General features: G+C 41.4%; 1 protein-coding gene across 1 annotated transcript; it reads left to right on the top strand.

The window, feature by feature from the left end:
• The first annotated feature begins 5871 nt into the window (after positions 1 to 5871).
• Positions 5872 to 7921, top strand: cebpb (CCAAT enhancer binding protein beta). The gene has a single exon (XM_084069500.1). It carries the CDS (start codon positions 6108 to 6110, stop codon positions 7179 to 7181), a length of 1074 nt encoding a protein of 357 aa, XP_083925626.1. The 5' UTR covers positions 5872 to 6107; the 3' UTR covers positions 7182 to 7921.
• The last annotated feature ends 18858 nt before the right edge of the window (positions 7922 to 26779 follow it).

Here is a 26779-nt window from a genome sequence, read left to right as displayed (position 1 = left end):
TTTAATCTGCGACCCAATATATACAATATGTAGAGGGGGTCCCTCCTTCATCTCTCTCTCAGCTAGGGGGTTCTTGCCCTAAAAATACAAGAGACCAGAGATACAAATGCCATTCAATGGGGGTCCGTAGCCCTAATGCATGTCAAACTGGGGGTCCTTGAAATGTAAAATGGTTGAGAATCACTGCTAGAGAGCCGTAAAAATATTCTGTTATGGCGTATCTTTTCAAATGGGGGTCCGCCGGCTAATATGTGTCAAGTTGGGGGTCCTTGACATGAAAACGTTTGAGAACCACTGGTGTTCAGTTTACCTTCATGACTCTGAATGATTGACAGGACTTATAGAATGATTGACAGGACTTATAGAATGATTGACAGGACGTATAGAATGATTGACAGGACTTATAGAATGATTGACAGGACTTATAGAATGATTGACAGGACTCATAGAATGATTGACAGGACTTATAGAATGATTGACAGGACTTATAGAATGATTGACAGGACATATAGGATGATTGACAGGACTCATAGAATGATTGACAGGACTCATAGAATGATTGACAGGACTTATAGAATGATTGACAGGACTTATAGAATGTATACATAATGTCTCACAGACACACATATATTTTTTCACATCAGGTTTTTTTCCGTTTCTTTTCCCCGCTTCGCAGTGCCCCCTACAGGCAGCCATGATGCGTTGCTTCAGGTTTTTCTATACTGAGCTTGTGGAAAGAAAAAAAAACATGTATTTTTTATTTTCATCAGTCATTGTTTTCCTTTTTTTTAAATAAAAAGAAAAGTCTACTGCAGATTTTGTTCTGTGTTTTTTTTTGTATCTTTATCCTCAATCTGTGATAATAAAATGCCATGTTTCTCGGCAAATATCGCATCAGTGACACGGTCCTGCAGATTCCTCCTCTACAACATCAGGAGGATTCGCCCCTTCCTCACTGAGAAGGCAGCCCAGGTGCTCATCCAGGCTCTTGTCATCTCCTGCCTGGACTACTGCAACTCCCTCCTGGCTGGTGCTCCGGCATCTGCCATCAGACCTCTGGAGCTTGTTCAGAAAGCTGCGGCTCGTCTGGTGTTCAACCGCCCCAAGTTCTCCCACACAACCATCCTTCTCCGCTCTCTACACTGGCTCCCCGTAGCGGCTCACATCCAGTTTAAAACCCTGGTGCTAGCCTATAGGGCAGTGAAAGGAACAGCTCCTTCTTACCTCCGGGCTATGGTCAATGCTTACACCCCTCTGCCCGACCACTTCGGTCTGCCGCCTCGGGGCGACTGATTGCCTCGTCACTCAAGGGTCCTTCTGGCCGATCCACACGGTCACAACTTTTTTTCTGTTCTGGCCCCACAGTGGTGGAATGAACTTCCCACTGATGTCATGACAGCAGAGTCACTGCCCATCTTTCGCTGCAGGCTGAAAACCCACCTCTTCAGGAAACACTACCCTTCCTCTTTGTCTGGCTTACTTGTTGTTAACTAGTTGTACGAATTGTTGTATTGTTTTATTGGATCTCGTTTGTTGATACACATATTTGTTTTAGCTCCTGCTCATTTGATTTTGCTATTTTGTCTCATCTGTTTAAGAAAGGAGGTAGCTGATATATTGCACTTTTACCTTAGCGCTAGGTATAATCTTAGTTGCTTGTCTAATTTGCTAGACAAGCTAAGTTGCTTGTCTGAGCAGAAAATGCACTTAAGACTTCTGGTGATTAGTAGTTTTCGTTCCCTACCGATGTTGAATGCACTTATTGTAAGTCGATTTGGATAAAAGTGTCTGCTAAATGACTGTAATGTAATGTAATAATGTCACAAGAATGTTTTAATCTCTTAGCCTGTGGGTTGTCAACAGGGGGTCCGGGACCCCTAGGGGGTCCGCAGAGCTACTACAGGGGGGGGTGGTCAAATCTTTGTGTGATAAGAACTGGTCAAACATTGGCCAAGTTGTCAAATAATATAAGAGGCAAACATTTTGAAAATATTTGCACAATATTTATCTGTGGAACCGAGTCAAACTAAATGTAATACCTTAACTATAATTCCAAGTGCTTGTCAGGGTGGAGGGTCCCCGGTGCAAATATGATTATTTAGGGCCTAAATAATCTTGAACTGGGGACCTTGTAGATTCTGAAAGTGGTTCCAGGGGGTCCCCATAAAAATCAGTTAATACACCATCAAGTTTAACCCCTTCAGCCCTATTCGATCGGCTCACCGCCCCAAGATGATGTGACGGATTGTGAGCTTGTAGATCTGCTATTTTCAAAACAAACAAACAATCTTGGGAGATTTTTTTTTTTACATATTGTAATATTTTTTAACACAAATCTTGTATGGGGTTTCCCTGGCTTTTGTAATTGGGGGTCCTTGACATGAAAATGCCCATTCGCAATGTGGGAACGGGCAGCTTCTTGTGTCAAATTAATCTTCAACAAACAACATTGTGTATGTAACCAGGGCCCTTCCGGGCACTTAGGCCCAGAAACAGAATCCCAGACTACGCCACCCTGGGAGTTTCACCCACATAAATTCATAGTTCAAAATGAAAAAGGAGAGAGGAGCAGAGACATGTTTCCAGTACAAAAAAAGATAATATTTATTTTATTTAGACTCAGGGCAGGCACTTAATACTTCAAACACTTAGATCATCAGGATCACAAGGTTCTTGTGAATCACCTGGAGTCATGGGTGGGTCTTGGGGGCACTGCCCTCTAGGTGGCACTGCACTGCCCAGATCATTAACGAGTTTTAAATCCCTCTTAAAAACACAGAATGGCCTTTTTAACTCCTTGAGATAAATCGTGTTTGTTATTGCTCTGTTTTTCTATTGTAAACTTAATATATTACTGTTATTGCATTGTTGTTGTTTGATTGTTCAAGCACTTTGTAACATTGTTTAAAAAAGTGCTATAAATAACGTTTTATTATTATTATTATTATTATTATTATCAGATTAGAAATATAGTTCTTAATTACAAAACTATTTAAAATGGAATGACTACTAAATGTATCAGCAACAACAAGGTTAAATGTCATTAGTCACTAGTTCCATCATAAGGCAAACACAGCTGATACTCTGATGGTGATTCCCTTCTAATCAGCCTGGTGTCTCAGCTGTCATGAATATGTGTGATTAGGGGCGACGACACGACGCTGAATTCACGATTAGATTTAGATCTGCTGTTTTCAGAAGACATTTACATTTGAAAACTTGTGAAATGGGTCATTCTGCATAATGAGTACTTTCTACTACATTTGGTACTGTAAGTACATTTTGATACCAATACTTTTGTACTTTTACTTTACTTTTTAAGTAAACTTTGAATTCCGGACTTTTACTTGTAGGCCTACAGAGTATTTCTAACATTGCAGTATTGATACTTTTACTTAAGTAAAACATTTTAGTACTTTTTCCACCACTCCATTGGTGTGGTGCATTGGTTCTCAAAGTGGGGTCCGGGGACCCACAGGGGTACTGGAGGGGGTTCCAGGGGGTCCCCAGCTAAATGATGGATAGGAACCAAATGGACCCTATAGACTCCGGGCAAAAGGCGTGGCCAAGCTTAGGCTGAAGTAGTTACGGTGGCCATATTAAGGGAGCTCCATAACAACAGCTAGTATCAACAACATTGACAGTTACCCACGAGTCACGACGTGTCCTGAACTACAGCGAATTTATTGGTAAAGGACAGAAGATGGACCTGGCAATGCGTGACAGAGAGTTACCATACAGAGAGAAGCTGAATGCAGACGCAAAGGCACGCTACCTGCGATCAGTGTTGCCATATTTTGCGAGAGAAATAAGCAACCAGGTCTATGAAAACAAGCCCAAAAGAAGTGGCTTAGATACATCGACTACTTGAAAATAGCCGATCTACAAGCTCACGTGAGCTTGTACATAGGTTATTAAAAAAAACTCTTGCAATAAAATAAAGAACATTTGGAATATTTTTTAAAACATTCTAACAACACAAATGCTCCCTGGCACAAAACATTTTCATGAAAAGATTTGAGAACCACTGGTTTAATTTTTTTTGTTTTTAAAAAAAAGCCTAAATAAGCAAGCACCTAAATAAGCCTAAATAAGCAAGTACACTTTATAAATAAGCCATACAAAACTACTAATTTTACAAGCAACTTCACATAAAAAGAAGCCCAAAGTCGCTTATAATAAGCCGACATGGCAACGCTGATGCTGATCCTAACCTCGCCTCCAACAGATGTTTATATGTTTGATTGTGTGCTGTCATGCTCGTTTGAGCTTATATGTGTTTGGGAATGTTGTTGAAGGTTATGTTATTTCGTCAGCTGACACCCAAGCCATACTACATTTATTTGATATCTCCGACGTCTGAACACTTGCTGACAGACAGACAGCTGTTTACTCAGCCACCGTGACCGTGAGCCACCCACGTTAGACCCACGTTAGACTACGTTTCTCAGACTGGACACATAGAGAAACACAATTTAGCTGTTAGCTCAATCTCATTGTATGTAAGATACCCATTTGTATTTAAGATACCCATGCCAAGCCGTTTCTTTGATATCTCCGACATCTGATCTCCAACAGCTTTTCCTCCAGGTTGGAAATGTGTGCAATTTAACTTTTTTAATTTAACGTCTGAAACCTTGGCATTGCATCCGATAATGCAGCACTGTCGTACCATTGCTAAATTAGAGCAACAGACAAGTTAGAGATAGATAATAATGTACACCGTCTACTTGCTGGACAACAAACACAGGACTACAGACTACACTACACTACTCTACACTTGTGGCAGCTGTCAATCTACTCCCTCAAGATGGCGGCGGAAGTGGCACGATTTAAGGGCGTGGCGACCATGTTACGTCGCTATGCCCGGAGTCTATATGGGTCTGTAACTCTGAGACTGTACAAATAACGGGTCCATTTGCTTCCATTTGTACACTCTCAGAGTTAAATTAGCATTGATTTTACAATATAAGTTGGGGTCCCAGAGATAGAAATGCCATTAAATGGGGGTCCGTAGCCTAATGCATGTCAAACTGGGGGTCCTTGAAATTAAAATGGTTGAGAATCATTGCTAGAGCCGTAAAAATCTTCTCTTATGAGGGTCCCTGGCATATCTTTTCAAATGGGGGTCCGCGGGCTAATAAGTGTCAATTTGGGGGTCCCTGGCATGAAAAAGTTTGAGAACCACCGGTGTGGTGAACGGACAGGCGCGTCTAAGTTGACTTTTTGTATTTGTACAATTCTTCACCACCAGATGGCAGTATGTCCTATCTGAACATGTTGATGCCAGAACATTGAGCACATAATGCACGTATTACACGTTTAAAAGATCATTAACTGTTGAATTATTATTACATTTTATTGCTCGACTATTTAATATTTTGTTAAAAACCTGTGTGTGCACTGATTCTGACATTACTTTCAATGTGTGTGTGTGTGTGTGTGTGTGGGGGGGGGGGGGGGGGTTATTGAACCATAAATATAACTTCTTAGTTTTCATGGTGTAATAAATGTGTGCTTGTGCGTGCGTGCGTGCGTGCGTGCGTGTGTGTGTGTGTGTGTGTGCGCGCGCGTGTTGAGCAACCCCCCCAGTCCCCTGTTGTGTTGTTGTTGTGTAATGTTCTTGTGGTTTAACACATTGAAACAGAACATAGTTTGGTGTGAGTCACACACGTCAGTCCTTCGACACACACACACACACACACACACACACACACACACACACACACACACACACACACACACATTACACACCACCACCGACGTCACGAAGCCCTACCTGTCAAAACCTAAGCCCCGCCCACTCTTGAGGTTTGGACACACCGCCTATAAAGTGCAGTCAGTGTGAGTGTCAACAGTCAGTCAGTCTGTCTGCACTTTATACTGCTTTAAGAAAGTTACCCTGTAGCCTATTGAACACACACACACACACACGCACACACACGCACATACACACAGACACACGCACATAGAGCTGTGTCACTATTTATCAGTGTGTTTTTAAAGCTATACAAACACCAGGCTCTCACATACATCCAGAAGAAGCAGAGCCTATAGCAAAGATATCCGACCCGTCCCGCCGCAGCAGCAGCAGAAACAGGATTCCTATGGAAGTGGCCGCGGGGTCGACGACGACGGGGCTGCTGTACGACCACAGAGGCACCGTGATCAGCCCCTCTTACAGGCGGCTGAGCGACTCCATGACGGAGCTGCTGAGCATCGACGACCAGAAGACGGTGGATTTCTGCGCGGTGTACCTGGACCCTTCAACAGGAGGAGGACGAGGAGGAGGAGGAGGAGAACCCCCCTCCCTCTCCTCTTCACACCAGAACATCTGTCAGCAGCCTCACCAGCCTCTGGCCGCGGCGGAGGCGCACCAGCACCTCCATCAGCACCTCCACCAGAGCCTCCAGAACAACCAGCAGAACCAGCAGTCTTTCGCGGAGTTCCTCCTGGAGAAGAGAGGAGTCACCACCTCCTCCTCCTCCTCCTCTTACCACCACAACTATAAGAGCTACGCATTCATGAATGAGCTGGAGTCCTCTCAGTGCAGCAACAACACGAACTTCAGGCTGGGCTACCCGGAGGCTCTGCAGGAGACACGGGGGGGCTCCGACTCCTCCGTGTTCAGCCCGGAGCTCCTGGAGGAGAGCCGCTACCACCAGAGAGAGAGAGACCAGGAGTCCAGCCAGAGCCAGGAGGAGGAGATCAGAGGGAAGATGGACGGAGGAGGAGGTGGAGGTGGAGGGTTCGACATGCGCTCCTACCTCCACCAGTACCAGTCCGTGTCCGGCAGCCTGGGCAACATCTCCTCCGCCACCTCCGCCTCCTCCACCTGCTCCACCAGCCCCCCCGGGACCCCCGGGCCGCCCGGCTCCTCCTCGGGGACCACCTCGGCCAACAGGTCGCCCTCCTCCTCCTCCCACACTAAGCACCATCACATGTCGTCGGGCAAGAAGAAGCGCCTGGACAAGGACAGCGACGAGTACAAGGTGCGGCGCGAGAGGAACAACCTGGCGGTGCGGAAGAGCCGCGATAAAGCCAAGGTGAGGAACATGGAGACCCAGCACAAGGTTCTGGAGCTGGCGGCCGAGAACGACCGGCTGGTGAAGCGCGTCGAGCAGCTGAGCAGAGAGCTGACCACCCTGAGGAACTTACTGTCCGCTACCGGGCAGTGTTAAAGGTACTTTTACAACCAGGGGTTTGAACGCGGTTATACGGTTAGTCAACCGCTTCATTAACCGCACCGTGCCGGCGTCGATCAATCGATTCCTCCCCCCCCCCCCCCGGTTAATTGAAACCTTTGATTGACTTGAAAGCTTTGGCTGGAGGGATATTGACCACTTTTTAAAAAGCCCTTTTTATTGATGTCTGTCTGCAGCATTATTATGGGTCAGATACAAAGAAAAAGTGGACAGTAGGCTATCTCATCATCATCATGGACTACACTAAATGTCTTTGCCACCCAGAAAAACATGGCTTATATCTTGTATATCTGCTATTTTTTGGGGGGGGCGAGGAGGATTGAAGTGGACAATGTTTGGGGGGAGAGAATGGTACGATGTGCAGACACAAGCTGCCACTGTCAGTTTACAAGGACACTTTGAAAACGAGTGAAGACTTGATATGTCAGCTTTTTATTGATATGTCGCCTTTTTATCGTAATTTGTATGAATGCAGTATTTCCCTGTGCAGCTTTGACACACATGAGAGTGATTTTCTTTTTCTTTTTTGTACATTTTTTCCTCCTTATCTGGAGCAATGGTCGTGCAAAGGAAGAGTTGCACTGCGGTGAAATGATGCAACTCATTGTAACAGTATTGGCAATGAATGAAATAAGTCTAATTATTTAATATTCCCAAGGTGAAATGTTTTAATTGCATTTGATATTTTATTGAATTAAACAAATTTATACTTTGTATATCATGACATTGACTGGTATTTATTTTCCGTATATTTTTCTGTATCCTTTGGGTGGGAAAGCGTGTCTTTTTGCAGACACAGACAGACAGGACTGGTGCATGTTTAAATGCTAGCCTCAGGTCTACGCCATGCAGGCACATGATCACATATAGACCGCAAGAATATGTTTTCACTTTCTATCTCACATTATTCTGCAAACTATCATCTCAGACCACGCTCTGGGTGATGTGTGGATGCTTTATTCAGCTTTTATGGTTAAAATACCCCCCCCCCCCCCCCCCCCCATGCAGTGTAATAACAACATTAATGCCACAGGGATATGCTTCTACGTGGGGGTGTATTTCATCAGTGCAGACAAAACTAATAGTTCTGCACAAATTATTGATTGTGACTGTGTGTGTGTGTGTGTGTGTGTGTGTGTGTGTGTGTGTGTGTGTGTGTGTGTGAGCACTCAGCAGTCCCTGTGTTTGTTTTACAAATATTGACAATGCCCCCCCATCCTCAGAATAGGACAGCTTATCTATTGGCTTCAATAGCATGACTGAAACGTTTGTCATATATGCTGTCAGTCAGAAAAACCTCCTAACTCCATATTTTAACTGGTTTTATTTTTGTAAATGAATGCCCTACTTGATCATTCTACCCTACAGCATCACACAAAAGTAGCAAAAATAGCCGATCTACAAGCTCATGCTACTTTTGCACATTTGAATGGTGCAAAGTAACAGCTTTGGGACATATGAGGTTTACACATGACAGCATTAATCTGCAAACATCCCAGTAAGTTATTATCTACATTTTGAAGGTACAAGCTTTTTTTTCCTTCTAAACACTGGCTTTGTCTTCTGGTATTCACAGTTCAAAGGCTCTCCACACAAACACAAAGTCATGCTTTTATTATTGCTGATGTTTTCATTTAGTTTTGACCATAATGCTTTGAAACTGACCAGGGGGGGTATTCCACTGTGGTTTGAGACACTTTAATCCAGTTGTAAATGTGCATGCTGAATGGAAGAGACACACAGACACACAGACAGACAGGCAGACGGACAGACAGACAGGCAGACAGACAGACAGACAGACAGACAGACAGACAGGCAGACGGACAGACAGGCAGACAGGCAGACAGACAGACAAACGGACAGGCGGACAGGCGGACAGGCGGACAGGCAGACAGGCAGACAGGCAGACAGGCAGACAGGCAGACAGGCAGACAGGCAGACAGGCAGACAGGCAGACAGGCAGACAGGCAGGCAGACAGGCAGACAGGCAGACAGGCAGACGGACAGACGGACAGACAGACAGACAGACAGACAGACAGACACACACAGACAGACAGGCAGGCGGACAGACAGACAGACAGACAGACAGACAGACAGACAGACAGACAGACAGGCGGCCAGGCAGCACACACATATATATTGTTAGCTTTATCTTTAGCACACTCAGCCCTGTCAGCAAACAGACTGCAGGAGGGTCCACTGGTCCAGGAAGGGGTTCAAGGTTGCAGGGAAATTAATCAGCAACTAAAACGCCACACGCAGCCTGACACACAGACAGGGCCTCTAGGATGATCTGACACACAGACAGGGCCTCTAGGATGATCTGACACACAGACAGGGCCTCTAAGGATGATCTGACACACAGGCAGCGTTGCCAGGTCTGCTTATTATAATTTCCCCCCCAAGATTGTATTTGAAAATAGCCGATCTACAAGCTCACAACGCGTCGCGATGCGACGCGTTGTGAGCTTGTAGATCTGCTATTTTCGAATGCTGATGTATATGTTTAAAGCGCTCATGTGGCCGGGTGGCCCTATAGTCGCTTCTTTTGGGCTTGTTTTCCTAGACCTGGCTGCTTGTTTCTCTCACAGAGTCTGGCATCGCTGCACAGAGGGCCTCTAGTAGCTGGGGGATGACAGCCACTTGAACACTAACTATCCAAGCGAGTGGTGGAAGAAGTACTTAGATTGGATTATAATTATTGATCATTACCTTTTAATATTTTATACTTTTCAAAAATATCCGATCTACAAGCTCACAACGCGTCGCAATGCGAGGTGTTGTGAGCTAGTAGATTTTCAAACTTGTTGGATGATTTGTGTTTAATAATTTGATTGAATTAATAATACTCTAAATCTGCAAAGTAACATGTAACTAAAGCTGTGAAATATATATGTAGTGGAGTAAAAAGTGCAATATTTGCCTCTGATATGCAGTGAAGTAAGTATAAAGTGTCAAGAAATGGAAATACTCAAGTAAAGTCAAAGTACCATGAAATTGTACTTAAGTATAGCACTTGAGTAAATGTACTTGTGTATTGTAAATGTACAAAGAAATGAGAAGCACAATCAGTTCCAGTCAGCAGTGATACAGTATGCAGTCAGTAACATTCACACAATGTGTTGAGGAAAAGTGAATTGAATGAATACGTCTTGGCCACCAGACCCAGATAAAGGAGAACTCTGTTGATAATTAACATGAACTGGGAGTGGAGTGCTTCTATAACCACATGAACTCTAGTGTCCCTATTCTGAGGGCCAACGCTCTGCAAAGATAGCCGATCTACAAGCTGACAACAGCTTGTAGATCGACCATTTTCTACAAAGATACTTATAGTGTAGCAATCAAAAATAGGAATTGAAAAAAAAAAATCCCCAAAAGGTAACACATCCCAAATCTCACAGTCCTCACATTTTCACTTCTTTATTGGCACACACAGTAGTGGAAAAAAGACTCCATTCTTTTACTTAAGGAAAGGTATCAATACTACAATGTAGAAATAGAAATTTACTTGATTAAAAGTACAAAGTTATTGGTATCAAAATGTAGAAAGTACTCATTATGCTGAATGTCCCATTACACAAGTTTTCAAATGGATAAAAATCTTTTGAAAATAGCCGATCTCCAAGCTCACAATGCGTCGCATTGTAGATCTGTTGTAGATCTGCTATTCCTTTTGAAAAATCGTGAAAATGTGTTTGTTGTTGTTTCTTAAATCTTTACTTATGTTGCTATAATATCAGCGGTTCTCAAACTTTCTTCATGTCAAGGACCCCACAAAATGATGTGTATTTGCCTGCGCACTCCCATCTCAAAATATTTTGTTCCAGGGACCCCCCAGAAGCAAAGATTTGAGTTAAAAATGTATATATATTAAAAGATTTGCACAAATTTTCACGATTATTTTCCAAAAATAGCAGATCTACAAGCTCATAGCAGCACCGTCGCACAGAGTGCTATGAGCTTGTATATCTGCTATTTTTGAATAGCCAGAGACATCTAAAATGACACAGATGCGTTCATGGGTTAAGCTATAATCATCATTCAGTCCATTGGGTGTCAGAGTAGTGAGTGTGTATTTCCACTGCATTTCCCTCTGGGCTCAGTTTCTGTAGAATATCACTCCCTCTGATGGGCCACGCCTCTCTCTTAATCCCACAGAATTGAGGTGTGACATGATCTGCTTCAGCATAATGTTTTGCAATCACATGATACATATTTCCTGGACGGTTTTCACTTTTGTGCTCTGATATACTTTGTTTTTAACGGGTGGATTAGTTTGTCCTGTATACGTATGCTAGACCAGTGGTTCTCAAACTTTTTCATGTCAAGGACCCCCAAATTGACACTTATTAGTCCGCGGACCCTCATTTCAAAAGATATGCCAGGGACCCCCATAAGAGAAGATTTATACGGCTTTCTAGCAGTGATTCTCAACCATTTTAATGTCAAGGACCCCCAGTTTGACATGTATTAGGCTACGGACCCCCATTTAATGGCATTTATACCTCTGGGACCCGAATTTATATTATAAAATCAATATTAATTTAACTCTGGGAGTGTATGGAAACAAATGGAACCAAATGGACCCTAACGGGTCCATTTGGTTCCATTTGTACACTCTCAGAGTTACAGACCCATAAGGGTCCATTTGGTTCCATTTGTACACTCTCAGAGTTACAGACCCATAAGGGTCCATTTGGTTCCTATCCATCATTTAGCTGGGGACCCCCTGGAACCGCCTCAAGTACCCCTGGGGGTCCCCGTACCCCACTTTGAGAACCAATGTGCTAGACCACAGGGACATTATTTAGCGTAGCCTATGCTGTGAAAACAGACGGAGGCCAACTAAGGTCAACTATAAGTACAGGTACTATATACTTAAAGTATTTAAAGTTTATTTAAAGTACTCATTATGCAGAAGGGTCCATTTCACAATCATATTTGTTGTGTCTCAGCAGCACCGCACACGTTCAGAATCAGAATCAGAGTTATGGTCACATCATCACAGGTTTACAGGTTGGTAAACAAGTGGGCAGTGGTGTAAAGTAACTAAGTACATTTACTCAAGTACTGTACGTAAGTACAGAGAGACAGCAAGGTATCTACATATTTACACATAGCATATTCATCCAAACATCATGTATGCTGCGGCTGGTTTATACTGCTGTTAATAACACAGACATTAATGCAGGAAGAGTTTCAATGTGTTGTACATGAGATTAAGGTGCAGAGTATCAGTGAGTGTCAAATTCAACCACATAGTCCACAAAAGATTACTTATACTGGTCTAATCCACTGGTAGATCCATGAGGAAAGATGTTTACTGGTATAATCCACTGGTAGGTCCATGAGGAAAGATGTTTACTGGTATAATCCACTGGTAGGTCCATGAGGAAAGATGTTTACTGGTATAATCCACTGGTAGGTTCATGAGGAAAGATGTTTACTGGTATAATCCACTGGTAGGTGCATGAGGAAAGATGTTTACTGGTATAATCCACTGGTAGGTTCATGAGGAAAGATGTTTACTGGTATAATCCACTGGTAGGTTCATGAGGAAAGATGTTTACTGGTATAATCCACTGGTAGGTCCATGAGGAAAGACCAGCCTGATGAGGGTCATGCCTTGTTGAACAGTGTGATAGATAGGTAGGTAGATAAATAAACATGTATAGGCCTACATACTGTAGACACACAGACACATTCATGAGAATGATAGGTGTGTATTAATGTACATGCATATCATTGTTATCCAAATGTTTCTCCTTGGAGGCCCGCCCCCTTGTTACATCTGACACAACCTGAAACTGAAACCCCCACATGCACGCACACACACACACACACACACACACACACACACACACACACACACACACACACACACACACACACACACACACACACACACACACACACACACACACACACACACACACACACACACACACACACACACACACACACACACGTAAACACACACACACACACACACACACACACACACACACACACACACACACACACACACACACACACACACACACACACACACACACACACACACACACACACACACACACGTAAACACACTCTCTCTCACACACACACACACACACACACACACACACACACACACTTTGGCGACCCCCCTCCCCGAGGGGACCAGGACCCCATATTGGGAAACACTGCATTGAAAAAAAAGCAGCATAGTAACCAGTGTCGCCAGATTTTGTGAGAGAAATAAGCAACCAGGTCTATAAAAACAAGCCCAAAAGAAGCGACTAGGCCACATGAGCACTATTGGCAACTTGAAAATAGCAGAGCTACAAGCAAGCTCATCCTTGACATGAAAAAAAAATACAACCCACAACTACCAATATTTAGAAGCAACTTTACAGAACAACAAGCCAAAAGATGCTTATAATAAGCGGACATGGCAACACTGCTAGTGACAGGTAATGATGTGGTAATTGGGTTAGAATCTAACCCAATTACCACAACATTATCTGCTGTCTAACCTTTAGATAGCACAGTGGTGAAGTGGGGTCTGGGGACCCCCAGGGGTCCTTGAGGAGGGAGCTCCACCCCCCCCCCCAGTTAAATGATTGATGGTTAGGAACCAAAATGGTTCAAAAAAAGAGTTTAATTAACATTGATTTTACATTGTAGATTATTGGGGTCCCAGAGATGAGACAAAGAGGTATCAAACCAGTGTTGATTTCGTCGACTAAAACTATGACGAAAAATGCTTGTCGACTACCTTTATTCACTGACGAAAACTAAATAAAAACTAAATAAAACTAAGCTTTAATGACTAAAACTAAGACTAAATATATTGACAATTTCGTCAACAAATAAAAACTTGACTAAAATGTTAGTGAGGGAAGTCATTTTATATTTGGTTGCACTCGGGTGTTGCGCTTTGAAAATAGCAGATCTACAAGCTCACAACGTGTCGCGCTGCGACGTGTTGTGAGCTTGTAGATCGGCTATTTTCAGCATGCAACCAAGTGTAAAATCAGCCATTAAGACGCCATCAAGGCACCGACGAAATACATTTTAGTCGACTAAATCAACTGTAGATTTAGTCGACTATAATTTTGTGATATTTAGTCGACTAAAACTAGACAAAAACTAGAACATTTCAGATTACTAAAAATGACTAAAACTAAATGGAATTTTATTCAAAAGACTATGACTAAAACTAAATCAAAATTTGCTGACAAAATCAACACTGAGTATCAAACTGAGGGTCTTTGTAATAAAAAAACATTTGAGAATCACATTTGAGTTAGCAGACAGGTGGTCCGTAGCACAACTCATTAAACGTATGACCACATGCAAATGTGATTATTATGTGACTTGGAAGAAATATACTTTTACTGTCCATTATAAGAGGAATTAAGACATTTTTTTGTTTGGTAAAATGTCATCTATTTGTGTTCTTTGGTTAGAACAGTGGTTTTCAACCTTTTTTGCGTCAAAGGACCCCCAAATTTACATATATTAGCCCAGGGACCCCCATTTGAAAAGATATGCCAGGGACTCAACCATTTTGATTCCTTGGGGGTCCCAATCTACACAGTAGTATCATCATCAGTGTTCATGTAACTCTGAGAGTGTACAAATGGAACCAAATTTGGTTCCATTTGTACACTCTCAGAGTTACCAACATATAAGGGTCAATTTGGTTGCTAATTATTAATTTGGCTGGGGACCCCCTGAAACCCCCTCAAGGACCACTGGTGGTCCCCGGACCACTGGTTGAAAACCACTGGGTTAGAGGATTATGAAAGAGTTGAATAGTGTTTTAGGAAAGGTATTTTCTTTTAAACAGATTTTATAATGCAAGGTTTGGGAAGAAAAAAAAGACAGCATGTTCCGCATGTATGAAAAACTTAATATTTCTATATTGTTCACCTGTGCAATGATTTATATGTTGTGTGTTATAAATCCATGTGGGCTGGGCACGGTTGGTGCATGACGCCAAAAAAAAAGACATCTAATCTAATCTAAACAAATCTAAACCAATATTCAATAATAAAACAGGTTGTGAATAAAACAGGGAGAGAGAAGGGTGTATTTTCTCAGGGCAGACGTGATGAGACATGACGCTGTGTTTACAGTCCTTCTCCGTCTCACTAAAACAACACTCACTGAACCAAAGCTCTGACGACAGACGTTCAAGACGGGGCACATTTACAACATTATGACACGTTATGGCATTATTATATGAAGTACTATAAGACACATTATGGCAGGGGTCTTCAACAGGGGGTCCGGGACCCCTATGCGGGGGTCCTCCAAATCTTTGTGTGATAAGATTTATTTTTCACCTTATAACCACTTGAACTCTATAGCATCCCTTTTCTGAGGAGAACTTTTGCCAAAAATAGCAGATCTACAAGCTCACAACGCCTCGCAGCGCGAGGCGTTGTGAGCTTGTAGATCGGCTATTTTTGGCAAAGAGGTTTTGGTGTAGAGGGAAAAAAGAGCAGACCAAGTAAAAGAAAAAAAGTCTAATCTGAAACACAATTTTATCCAATATAGAGTAGGGGGTCCCTGCTTCATCTCTCTTTCAGCTAGGGGGTCCTTGGCCTGAAAACTTTGAAGACTCCTGCATTATGGTATTTATTATATGAAGCACAAAACACAGTGAGATCACCCTATTTAGACCAGTGGTTCTCTGGCTATTCAAATCTCGTAAAGTTTTCGCGCAAAGTGTTTTGTACTTTATTATTCTTATATTAATGTTATATTATCGTTAAAATCGTAGTGTTTTGCCCATCACTGTGGAGGTTGTGGTTTCGAACCCGTCGCAGTGCATCCGGCTTTTTGGGGCTTCTATAGCTATACGAACACAATGGGCCCGTGTTCAGGGGAGGGAAGCCAGACGGGGAGGAGGGTGATATATTACATTACATTACATTACATTACAGTCATTTAGCAGACGCTTTTATCCAAAGCGACTTACAATAAGTGCATTCAACATAGGTAGGGAACAAAACTACTAATCACCAGAAGTCTGAAGTGCATTTTCTGCAAAAACAAGCAACCAAGAGTATACCTAGTGCTAAGGTAAAAGTGCAATATATCAGCTACCTACTTTCTTAAACAGATGAGACAAAATAGCAAAATAAAATGAGCAGGAGCTAATACAAAAAGCGTATCGACTAAACAAGATCCAATAAAACAATACAACAATAAAACAAGAGTTCGTACAACTTAACAAGTAGGCAAAGGCGAAGAGGATTACAAGAGCATTACAATCACATGAGACTGAAGGCCCTCCAGGCTCTTTGATCCGGTACATTAAGCTCCATATTTAATTTTAGGATCAACTTGTGCACGGACGAAGGCTCTACGTCCTCCCGGTGGAGGCTCCTCACTGGTATGAGTCATTAGGAAACAGCAACACAGACATGTGTGTGAGGAGGATGGGCATAACGACTAAATTGGGGAGAAAAAGGGGGTAAAAAAATGATGAACTACAACAAAAAAAGTTTGTTTTGCCAATTGATTTGCCAATATCCTAACGACCCACCAGTGGGCCCACGAGCCACAGGTTGAGGACCCCTGAACACCATTCCTGTGTCAGAGGAGAGAGAGAGAGAGAGAGAGAGAGAGAGAGAGAGAGAGAGAGAGAGAGAGAGAGAGAGAGAGAGAGAGAGAGAGAGAGAGAGAGAGAGAGAGCCAGAGGAGATAGAGAGACAGAGGAGAGAGAGAGAGAGAGAGAGAGAGAGAGCCAAAGGAGAGAGAGAGAGAGAGAGAGAGAGAGAGAGAGAGAGAGAGAGCCAGAGGAGATAGAGAGACAGAGGAGAGAGAGAGAGAGAGAGAGAGAGAGAGAGAGAGCCAAAGGAGAGAGAGAGAGAGAGAGAGAGAGAGAGAGAGAGAGAGAGAGAGAGAGAGCCAGAGGAGATAGAGAGACAGAGGAGAGAGAGAGAGAGAGAGAGAGAGAGAGAGAGCCAAAGGAGAGAGAGAGAGAGAGAGAGAGAGAGAGAGAGAAAGAGAGAGAGAGAGAGAGAGAGAGAGAGAGAGAGAGAGAGAGAGAGAGAGAGAGAGAGAGAGAGAGCCAGAGGAGAGAGCCAGAGAGAGAGAGAGAGAGAGAGAGAGAGAGAGAGAGAGAGAGAGAGAGAGAGCTACAGTGGATTTCTCAATACTTCCCATGCATGTGAAACAGTGAAATGTTTTATATATTGTGCAACATCCCCCTGGTTTGAGCACATCACTGTTGTTACGCCCTGAACACAATGTTGAACTCATTACACACACACACACACACACACACACACACACACACACACACACACACACACACACACACACACACACACACACACACACACACACACACACACACACACACACACACACACACACACACACACACACACACACACTGTAGTCACTTAGAAAACCATTATATCTCTGCTGTCTGTCGAGCAGAAAACAACTATGTCCAAAGTATTTGTAAAACAACACAATACTGTCTCATCAAAGTTGGTATAGTGACTTTATACACTGTCAGATACCTGACTGTGTCTTTATACACTGTCAGATACCTGAATGTGTCTTTATACACTGTCAGATACCTGAATGTGTCTTTATACACTGTCAGATACCTGAATGTGTCTTTATACACTGTCAGATACCTGAATGTGTCTTTATACACAGTCAGATACCTGAATGTGACTTTATACACTGTCAGATACCTGACTGTGTCTTTATACACTGTCAGATACCTGAATGTGTCTTTATATTGTCAACGGCTCAAGTGGAGGTTTTGGACCATTAATGTGGAGATGTTGTTTTGTCCATCATGGAATAGAATGAAAAGTTGGAGTTAGCTGCTTTGAACGACAGTTTGACAGAGTCAGGAGATTTAGTCATAAGAGCTTTTTATTCTTTTCATTGCTTCAATATTTGTAAAACCCCCCCCCCCCACACACACACACACACACACACACACACACACACACACACACACACACACACACACACACACACACACACACACACACACACACAGAGTAAAGGGTGTCCACTGTCCAGTAGCACTGATTTATTTTCTGCCTGACAGCGACAATATATCGTCTCTATCAGGAAGCCTTATACGACCAAAACCGTTCATTTTGTATTATACTTCTTTTTCTTTTTGTGAAAATAGTGAATATTGATGATCTATGAGCTTATAGATCTGTCATTTTGACTACACTTGTACCACCCTCTTGTGTGACGATCAAAGTCGGGCGTTCATTTACATAAAAAACGTAAAACGGTCAATGATTGATTGATTTAATACTTTATTAGCTGTTTCCAAAAAAAAAGCACAGGAAAGTACTGTTCAATACAAGAATAATATATACATTATGTTGTTGTTGTCTCGCAGAAACCTCTTATCAACATGTTTGAACTTTTTGTGTTTTTGTCTTCGTAAATTAACGCCCTACCTGATTCCCCACGAGATTTTACTTGAAAATAGCCGATCTACAAGCTCACAACGCGTCGCATCGCGACGCGTTGTGAGCTTGTAGATCTGCTATTTTCAAATAGCTGATGTATATGTTAAAGTGCGCATGTGGCCCATATAGTCGCTTCTTTTGGGCTGGTTTTCCTAGACCTGGTTGCTTGTTTCTCTCACATAATCTGGCAACACTGAGCAGATCTACAAGCTCGAAACACAGCACGAAGTGACGCGTTTTGAGCTTGTAGATCTGCTACTTTGGATGCATTTGAATCCTGAAAAGTAACAGTTTTAGACGTATGAGGTTTCCACGAGCAAACAAGTCATCAAGTGAACCATCTCAACTCTGACCTCTCTAATTTAAATGCTGATCTGCAAGTTTGCACCACGTCACATGATCACAACATGATGTGAACTTGTAGATCAGATAAGTAGTGGTGGTGCTCCCAGCAGCACTCCACCAGTAGATTAGATAAAGAAGGTCAGATAACGTGTAGATTAGTTAGATTTAGTAGATTAGAAGTTAATGGCTGCTTAAGTGGATGACAGCAGGACAAAAGTGACATAAGCCTGTATCGTGTGTGTGTGTGTGTGTGTGTGTGTGTGTGTGTGTGTGTGTGTGTGTGTGTGTGTGTGTGTGTTTTTATAAATCTTGTTTCAGTTCTGAAACAGAGGGATTCAAGCATTCTAAACATTCTTTCTTCGATACGGCCTCCTTCCTGCTCTCTCCCCCCACACTCACACACACACACACACACACACACACACACACACACACACACACACACACACACACACACACACACACACACACACACACACACACACACACACACACACACACACACACACACACACACACACACACACACAGGGAACTTCCCACTAAAACAGGACAACCTCTTTTTGGAAGTTTTTAGGCCCAACCCCCCCGCCCGCCCCGTTTTTGCACATTTTTACCGGCAGCCGACAGTGTGTGTCCGTAAAACTGAGCCCGTTGCATCACAACCCCCCCCCACCCAACCACCCATACCCCCCCCCCTCCATAACCCCCCCCAAACTGCCCTCTGGAAGACTCTGCTGATAAAGCAATACAAACAGAGCAATCCCCCTCCATCCTCCTCCTCCTTTCATTGTAATCTGTACTGAGAGAGTTTTATATGAACATTTGTTCCTTATTGTTACTTCTGAATTGTTCTTCTTCTTCCTGCACCATAACATTATGAAGAGTCATAATTAATCATTAACCACTTCAACCCCATATGGGTGACCGGAGTCCGTCAGGGCTCAATACCTGTGTCTTTTCTGTTTTTTTTTCTGTTATTGTGGGGAAAGCTTTCGGCTGAAATTAGCAGATCTACAAGCTCACGACGCTCTGCTATTTTCAGCCAAAGCTTTCCCCACGATACGGATGTTGCGGTTTGAGTGGTTAATAATTAACTAGTTCTGCATTACAATACTTTATGAACCACTTGTTCATATTATTTTGAGGCCATGATGCCATTATTATAGGTAATATATATATTACATCATGACATTATTATAGGTAATATATATATTACATCATGACATTATTATAGGTAATATATATATTACATCATGACATTATTATAGGTAATATATATATTACATCATGACATTATTATAGGTAATATATATATTACATCATGACATTATTATAGGTAATATATATATTACATCATGACATTATTATAGGTAATATATATATTACATCATGACATTATTATAGGTAATATATATATTACATCATGACATTATTATAGGTAATATATATATTACATCATGACATTATTATAGGTAATATATATATTACATCATGACATTATTATAGGTAATATATATTACATCATGACATTATTATAGGTAATATATATTACATCATGACATTATTATAAGATTTAAGATTTTCCTAAATAATTTGGTCAGAGGTTTTTCCAAATGAATTAATGAAAATAGCAGATCTACAAGCTCACCCAGCTTGTGAGCTTGTAAATCAGTAATTGGTTCTCGAAGTGGGGTTCGGGGACCCCCAGGGGTCCTTGGAGGGGCACCAGGGGGTCCCCAGCTAAAGTAGTTAATGCAGCAACACAATCATTTTAACCACTTCATCCATTTATATGTTGGCTATTCAAAAATAGCAGATCTACAAGCTCACAGTGCTGTGAGCTCGTAGATCTGTTCTGAGAATTTTAGAAAAATATCGTTTAAAAGAAAACATAAATCTTCTCTTTAAATCTTCATAAATCTTCTCTTCTGGGGGTCCCTGGCACAAAGCCCTTTCAGATGGGGGTCCCTGGCACAAAGCCCTTTCAGATGGGGGGTCCGGTGCCAAATACATATCAATTTGGGGGTTTCAGGTTTCAGAACCAGAGGCTTAATTAAGTGGCTACTGCATGAGACACATGAAGTGTGATCTCAAACCCATTATAGACTGAGAGGTACATGTGATAAGCCCTTATAACAACATGATGTCTGTCTGTCTGTCTGTCTGTCTGTCTGTCTGTCTGTCTGTCTGTCTGTCTGTCTGTCTGTGGCTGATATTGGGATGGGACGGCAGGAGAGACGTCGTTTATGCAACTAAAAGCCTGCAGATAAAAGCGTCTGGTCCTTATCACCGGCGGTGCAAAGTAACTAAGTACATTTATGTGTGAATACTCCTTCCATCATGGCTTATCACTGTCCCTGATTGTCTCTCCAGGGGGTTCAGTGAGCAGACACGTCCTGGATTGACTTACAATGTGAAGCACTGTGTGTCCCAGAAGATATCTATCTACCTGACTAACCATCTATCTATCTATCTATTAATCTATCTATCTATACATATCTTCTCTTTCCAAGATACTGAGTGTCTTCACCAATAAGTCTGACTGACTGACTGACTGTCTGACTGACTGACTGACTGACTGACTGACTGACTGACTGACTGACTGACTGACTGACTGAGTGCGTCTAAATGCATATGAGACCTGATGATGTCATTAATTGGCTAACAACACCATGCACAGGCCCCTGAGATGACTTGTTAATGTCTTGTTTATATATATATATATATATATATATATATATATATATATATATATATATATATATATATATATATATATATATATATATATATATATATATATATATATATATATATATATATATATATATAAACGCCCTACTTTGCCATACCACAGTGTCAAAGAAAAGTAGCAAAAGTAGCAGATCTACAAGCTGAAGACATACTTGAGCTTGTTGAGCGATTAAAAAGCTCAAGCTCACACTTAAGCGATTAACCACTTAAACCCCAGCAAACGCTTTTCTGGGGGGGTTTTAACCCATTAAAACCGGGAAAGCATCTTAGATTTTTGCATCGGCTATTCAAAAACAGCAGATCTACAAGCTCCATGCAGCTGTGAGCATTTTAGAAAAATCTTGAGAAATGTTGAATAATATTTGAATTACGAACAACTGATTTATAGAAGGCATTTTGTAGAATCGGCCCCAGCAGGTCTTAATGGGTCGATCTGGAGCAAAAACAGAAAAGACACAGTAGTACAGAGCCTGTACTTAGTATGGTTGACTCCTGGTCAACCATACAGGGGTCAAGTGGTTAGAGCCCACAGGAGAACCACATAGCTCACACACCCACACACCCCCCGGAGAGTTGTACCAAAAGCCATGGGAGGATTTGTCTATGTGTGTGAAAAAAAAGAACAAGCGGATATCCGCTTTTACACAGGGTGCAATAACGGGAACCCGAGAGGACGAGCTACCGTAAGCCAAAGTGACCAAGACATGATCTGAACCCAGATTTCAACATCTTCCTCCTAAACTTCTGCTATTTGAACGTTTGGACGTTTGCTGCAGACGCAGAGCCCTGACGCTTGTGGTAACGGCATGGCAACCTGCGGCGGTGTTGTGAAACACCAGGCAGGCCGGGCCCTGGCTAAGCCACCCTTGGCCTTGCAAAAAAGAAAAAGGAGAACTTATATTACCCAGAGAGAGGTTAAAGGTGGTGATGGAAGAAGTACTCACATGTTTTACTTTGGTTAAAATAAGTGTTAAATAATAATAATAGCTCTATATTCTGATTGCTACATAGTGTTTGTTCAGCTCTTTATTAAACAGAAAATGCATTTCTCATTTTCAGTGCTCGCTCCTGATTGGCTTAAAATGTTGTCACCTACCTGAAAATGTATTTATATTGTGTTTACTAAGAGCTGGAGAAACCCCTGTGACCGAACAAACACTCTGTAGCAATGATTACTATCACAATATAGTACTTTAACCTTTTTAACAAAAAAAAAACAAAAAATACCAAAAAATATCACTTACCCTACCTTTAATAAATAAAATGAAAACATCTAATAATGTCCACAAATAAATTAAAACAAATGTTTATAAAGTCGTGAAAATAGCAGATCTACAAGCTCACAAGGCGGCACGAAAGCGACACGTTGTGAGCTTGTAGGTCTGCCATTTTCACTAGTTTGGGTCCCTGGCAAAGGTCTAATTTCTCCTTTGTGTCTTGAGCTAAAAGGTTTGACTTCTTCTTCCTTTAGAAACAAAGATGGTTTGTTGGCAAATGAACCACACAGTCAGATAAGAAGTCACTTCCTGTGTGAGCAGACGGACAGATAGACAGATAGATAGACAGACAGATAGATAGATAGAAGATGTTCTGTGAGCAGGTCCACAAAGATAAAGTAAAAATACACAAGCTGTTGTTACTTTTGCTACTTTAAGTATATTTTGGTGCCAATACTTTTGTACGTTTGTACTCAAGTAACATTTTGAACACAGGCCTTTTACTTGTAACAGAGTATTTTTTATATTCTGGTATTGGTGCTTTTTAGAGGAGTAACGATATAGTAACTGCATCGGAAAATCGTTTTGAATTTTCAACGATCTACTATATCGATATGCAAACAGCAAAATATCGTATCGTTTGACTTTGTATCGTATCGAATCGTTTTGCAATGCAAATAATCACAATTTTATCAATACTAAGTACTTTTAAGAAGAAAAAAGAAAAAGAGGGGTTTATATCCAGTATCCAGGTATTTATTTTTCTCACTGAATTTTTGGGTAAATAAATAGTTACTATATCGATTTTAAATCATTGAATCGAATCGTATCGTTCTAAATTAACCTGTCCTGTATCGTTCATGTATCGTATCGACTAAATCCCTGAATCGAAGCGTATCATATTGTTCTATATTAACCTGTATCGTTCATGTATCGTATCGACGCCCAAGTATCGTGATACGTATCGAATCGTTGTTAAAACGTATCGTTACACCCTAGTGCTTTTCTAAGTAAAATATGTGTCCTTTCTTCCACCACTAGCCTCTCTCTCACACCAATGCCAGGGTGCCAGTGATCGCCCTCCCCTGTGCCAACATGTTGGCACCCTGGGCCTAAAGGTTGCCCAACCCCCTGATGTAGAGCATGTTGTATGAATCAGGGAACAATCCCAACGGCGGCTGAGTTTCGATGAGCGACGGCCCTGTTCCTCAAAGGACACAAAGGCCCACCGCTCAAACATTCCTAGATGACCAGAATAGCTGAGGGTTCTTTGGTTCAGTTCTACATCCTGTTCTGTTTTCACTGCAAGAGGATGAAGCTCCACACCTGAAACATGAACTCTGAACTCTGTTAAATAAGTAGTAGAGTTCTCAAACTGATATGTATATTTGGACACATTTCGGAAATGTAAAAAAAAAATAGCAGATCTACAGGCTGCACGAAGTGACGCGCTGTGAGCTTGTAGATCTGCTCTTTTTAACTAGCCTAACGTATAAATGGATAAAGTGATTAAATAAAAGAACCTTGTCCAGGTGTGTGTGTGTGTGTGTGTGTGTGCGCGTGCGTGCGTGCGTGCGTGTCAGAGAGAATGTTGGTGAAAAGGAAAGGAAAAATAAGCAATTGGATTCAGCCTTCCTTTTATGATCAAAATAAACTACTACTATTACATGCATAGCTGGCTGGCACAATGTAACGTGATATTAAAACGTGACAATATGTATCGTCAAAACAAAAGACTATCACAATATTTTTTATTTATTTTCTGTTGTATTTAGCTGGTGAAAGTCACAGGAGTGGATATGGTGTGTTATATGAAATGAAAGCTGACTATGAACACATTCCATCCTCTTCAAGGGCTTTTTGTGGAGAAATGAAACTGACTCACAGCTGACATGCTTCCTGGTTGACCTACTTCAGTGTGAGGTCCAGCAAGAGGCAATAACACTGCATTTATGTGTGATTAAATACATAGCAACCTTATTTATGTGTGATTGAATACATAGTACCTTTATTTATGTGTGATTAAATACATAGTACCTTTATTTATGTGTGATTAAATACATAGTACCTTTATTTATGTGTGATTAAATACATAGTACCTTTATTTATGTGTGATTAAATACATAGTACCTTTATTTATGTGTGATTAAATACATAGTACCTTTATTTATGTGTGATTAAATACATAGTACCTTCATTTATGTGTGATTAAATACATAGTAACCTTATTGAAAGGACAAACCCTTTAATAATACATCTAAGATTGCATCAAATGATTTAGGAGCACAACTCTCTGGTATCATGGAATCAAGGGCTTTAAATAGTTAATTAATTGTATTGTTAAAGCAGCACTATGTAACTTTTTCTTAATTAATTAAAAGCAATTTTGTCCAAACTGATTGATAGAGTATGTTAACACAATATAACTTATACAATCTGTATGGTAGAGTATGTTAATACAATATAACTTATACAATCTGTATGGTAGAGTATGTTAATACAATATAACTTATATAATTGGGGTGGTTGTATTTGGTCTCCCTGCTCTTCTATTGAGACATTTAGATGGTGTCAAAGGTCATGTCTCACCTAGACACAGGATCTGACACAGATTTGGACCTGATGGTCAGGATTCAGTTTATCCCCTGAGCAAGCAGGCCGGCTCTATTAGCTCAATGGAAAAAAAAGTCAGTATTTGTGCAGGAAACCGGGTTCAAATCCGGGGTAGAAGAGGAAAGCTACGTACTGTAGTGCAGCTTTAACTGACATTCCACCACAGAAAAGTGAAGATGACGGGCAATAAGTAAATACATTAATAAATAAATAGAATACTGCTTCACGTCGTTATTGTGAGCCTAATATCATGTTTCGTATCGTGAAATGAACGTCGCAAAGCCACATGATAGTAGCATTATGACCTAACGAACAGCTAAACCCATTAAGGCCTGAGGCCGATTCTTACTAATGTCTTCTAAATCCTAACAGTTTTCTGAAAAAACATATGTTTTTATATCAGTGGTTTTGCAAACTTTTTCATGTCAAGGACCCCCAAAATGTATATGAATTTGGCCGCCGACCCCATCTCAAAATATGTTGTTCCAGGGACCCCCAGGAGCAAAAAAAAATGTTAAAATGTTCGCTTTAAAAGAATATAAATATATTAATTTGCACACATTTTCTCGATTTTTCTAAAATAGCAGATCTACAAGCTCGTAGTGCCGCGCTATGAGCTTGTAGATCTGCTATTCTTGAATAGCCAAAGTGTAAAATAATGCTTTTTAGCTCAAATCGAAAAGTGACACAGATGCGTTCCAGGTCTACAGTATCAATTGTTTGGTCATTCAATTGTCTTCATGTATTTATCTATGACAGAGAGTCCTGCTCGGGGGCTGATGATAACACGAGGGTAGATGTCCTACAGTACGGCGCGTGGCTTCCTTCCTTCCTAAAATGTAGTATTTATGGCCCGTCGGTACATCGTCATGTGACAATCACACATTGAAGTTTCAGATTGTTTTGACATTAACCTGGACAGATACACTGTTTCTCACCTGGTTACATTTAACCTGGACAGATACACTGTTTCTCATCTGGTTACATTTAACCTGGACAGATACACTGTTTCTCATCTGGTTACATTTAACCTGGACAGATACACTGTTTCTCATCTGGTTACATTTAACCTGGACAGATACACTGTTTCTCATCTGGTTACATTTAACCTGGACAGATGCACTGTTTCTCATCTGGTTACATTTATCTACACTGCCATTTGCACAAATGACAATTT

This window comes from Gymnoscopelus microlampas (genome assembly GCF_963454915.1).
Source record: "Gymnoscopelus microlampas genome assembly, chromosome: 10".
Classification (NCBI taxonomy): domain Eukaryota; kingdom Metazoa; phylum Chordata; class Actinopteri; order Myctophiformes; family Myctophidae; genus Gymnoscopelus; species Gymnoscopelus microlampas.
This window is presented reverse-complemented; position numbering and strand designations above follow the sequence as displayed.